The sequence below is a fragment of the Coregonus clupeaformis genome, chromosome 29, assembly GCF_020615455.1.
Source record: "Coregonus clupeaformis isolate EN_2021a chromosome 29, ASM2061545v1, whole genome shotgun sequence".
NCBI classification, from domain to species: Eukaryota; Metazoa; Chordata; class Actinopteri; order Salmoniformes; family Salmonidae; genus Coregonus; species Coregonus clupeaformis.
In genome coordinates this window covers 57677403-57680464 of record NC_059220.1, presented here as the reverse complement: position 1 = coordinate 57680464, position 3062 = coordinate 57677403, and the positions used below count along the sequence as shown (strand labels likewise).

The following is a 3062-nucleotide window of genomic DNA, read 5'->3' as shown; positions in this document are numbered from 1 at the left end:
ACAGACTAATTCTATAAACAAATGTGGGAATAACCAAGAACACCATTGGCTGGTAGGCCTACGCAGGGGACACGCGGGGAGAGAGCTGGGGCTTTCGGCAATGAAATTGTAATTAATGTGGGTGGGCTGAGAACACAACGAGTGTTTATGATAGACAATTTTTTAACATTTTTTGACTCATGTGGCACTGAAACTGTGGGAGCCCGTCATTCCAAGAGCAGTTTTCTCCACGAGCTGAAGTTCCTTGGGAAGCAGATAGCGCTCCATGCATCATGAGCCTGTACCACAGTCGAGTGCTTGGAGTGCCACCCTCGGCACTCAATCTCTCCAATTCGTCACTGATTTACTTGTATGGAGGCGACGGCGGTACCATTCTTCCCGCTTTGGGCATCCTCCCAACTCTGCAGGAACCTCTGCAAAAACCTCCTTACAGCTACATTGCACTTATCGCTATGGCCATCAAGAGCGCACCAGACAAGCAAGCAACGCTGAGCGGCATTTACCAGTTCATAATGGACCGCTTCCCCTTTTACCATGATAACAAGCAGGGATGGCAGAACTCAATACGCCACAACCTCTCTCTAAACGACTGTTTCATCAAGGTACCGAGAGAGAAGGGCCGGCCCGGGAAAGGCAGCTACTGGACTTTGGACACCAAGTGTCTGGACATGTTCGAGAACGGGAACTATAGACGGAGGAAGAGAAAACTAAAGGGCCAAGAGACCGCAGAGTCCAAAACTACTCACAAGAGGAAAAGGGGTCCGGTTTCCTCGACCCCGTCAGGATCTAAACTTCCAGCTGATGCTCACCTGAGGAGGATGGGTAGGCCTATGTCAGCTGGAGATTGGACGGAGGTGGAACAACATCATAGACATTATGAGCAACGTAGTTCAGATTTAAAACATGTTCTTGGTGAGTTCAACAATGTTGGGATGCAGCAAAGTGGGTCTGTCCATGGCCCAAAATTAAATGTGCAGAATCAAATCCAAATTGAATCCATTCAGGACATGTATGGCACACAATCCACTGACGCGCGCAGCGGTCCAAGGTGCATACCAGTTCAGGAGCACAGGATCTGGTTGGACACAGCGCATCTGTCAGGAGCGTCTTCTCTCCATGGGAGTGAAGCAGACAGCAGTAGACTAGCCTTTGATGGGAGGGAGAATGGGCCTCCTATTTTGTCCGGTTGCACAGAGAACTTGAACTCATCTATGCTGTGTAGAACAATAGAAATTATACCCACTGTCCCTAGCAGAGCAACGGACAAATCCAAAGGTTTTAGCATAGACAGTATCTTATCAAAAAAGGGAAACCAAATGCACAAAAGCAGCGTTGGTGTAACAGCAGAGACATGCTTGGACCCCCAAAGTCATCCATTCAAGCTGATGGGATTCCCGCTTTGCCCTTACTTATCGCTCACGTGCCCTGAGAAAGTTCTACATTTTAAATAGGCAGAGTGATATGCAAAACAAAATAGGGAACATCGGAATAATAATATAATGGGAACGTCTGAAAAATAAATAAAATATATTGCAAGATATTACGCGCGAATGTCACCATTTTGGTACCTGGGGAAGAGAGAACATGACTTCGACAATTATCTTTTTCAGGAGCCAATAAAGACTGTGATTAAAATATGATTGTGATTGTGGTTATTATAGGCTAACTTCTCTTCCGAAGTGCAGCTGCGCATAAAATACCATTGCAGTTGCAGTCCCTCTTTCAGTTGATTTATCGTCATGAGAGAACAGTTAATAAAAGCCCAAGAGTCTACGGATGTTGTTTTAGTAAATGTAAATGTTTAGGAAAACTATGGTTTAAATGTAGGAGCTCTGAGCTTGTCATCTGAGTGCCTGCCATTTGACTGTTGTGTGTTATATTCTGTGCTGCTTCTCAGATGTTGAATTTAGATGTTAAAGTGGAAATCGTTTTTTAAAGGTAGCTGAAAAAAACGTATGTTATTATTAATATAATAATTATTTCTATTTTTTCATCTTGAATGTAATATAAAAGCGTAATAAACTAAAAGAATACATTGCATGTCAGCTTGATTTTATTCCATGAAAATTGACATAAGTAAATTGAAAACAAAGGACAGTGCAAAGTAACACATTCAATCTTAGCCAATTAAACTTAAAGATCATTATAGTCATGTATTCTTCATTATAAACTGGGTGGTTTGAGCCCTGAATGCTGATTTGCTGAAAGCCGTGGTATATCAGACCATTTACCACAGGTCAGATATGACAAAACAGTTATTTTTACTGCTCTAATTACATTGGTAACCAGTTTATAATAGCAATAAGACACCTCAGGTGTTTGTGGTATATTTCCAATATACCACGGCTAAGGGCTGTATCCAGGCACTCCGCGTTGCGTCATGCAGTGTTATATTGGCCATAAACCACACCCCCTCGGGCCTTATTGCTTAAATATAGCCCTGCAGCTGGTTTTCAATGTTCTTCCTCATATACAGATTTACACTATGGAATAATAAACCAAAAACATTTTGAATAACCCTGCACTACATACTACATCAGGATTAGAGCTATGGGCACCAGTAAACATGCATTTATTTTTCAGTTTAACAAATTCACCATTGCAAAAAGTGCTGTTAACACAAATACTGAATCAATCAGAGCATTGTCATCTGTTCCCTTGAGGCCACATGTGATTTACAGTGAATTAAAGTTGTTATGGTATTGAACTGTAAAGTTTCATACTGTATAAATAAGCATTGGTTTTGTAGGGGTTTCTATGATACCTGCATGAAATCAGAGAATTATTGACAACATAATAATGAAATATCTGACAAGAAAACTCCCACTTCTAAATATATCTTACATTTATACTCATTTACATTTACGTCATTTAGCAGACGCTCTTATCCAGAGCGACTTACAAATTGGTCCTCTGAAACCCTCACTGTAGACCTTGAGAGTGCAAATTAGGAATGCCTGTGGAAATAAATAAACTTACCCACATTTGAGGAGAGGAACTCACAATCACAAGAATTTCCTGTGTATAGGATTATTTTGGTCAGATGTGTAAATAAAACCTCA

General features: G+C 41.2%; 1 protein-coding gene across 1 annotated transcript; it reads left to right on the top strand.

Moving 5' to 3' along the window:
* Positions 1 to 234: 234 nt before the first annotated feature.
* On the top strand, positions 235 to 1924 carry LOC121577284 (forkhead box protein I1c-like). The gene has a single exon (XM_041891049.1). The coding sequence runs from the start codon at positions 273 to 275 to the stop codon at positions 1449 to 1451; it is 1179 nt and encodes a 392-aa protein (XP_041746983.1). The 5' UTR covers positions 235 to 272; the 3' UTR covers positions 1452 to 1924.
* Positions 1925 to 3062: the final 1138 nt, after the last annotated feature.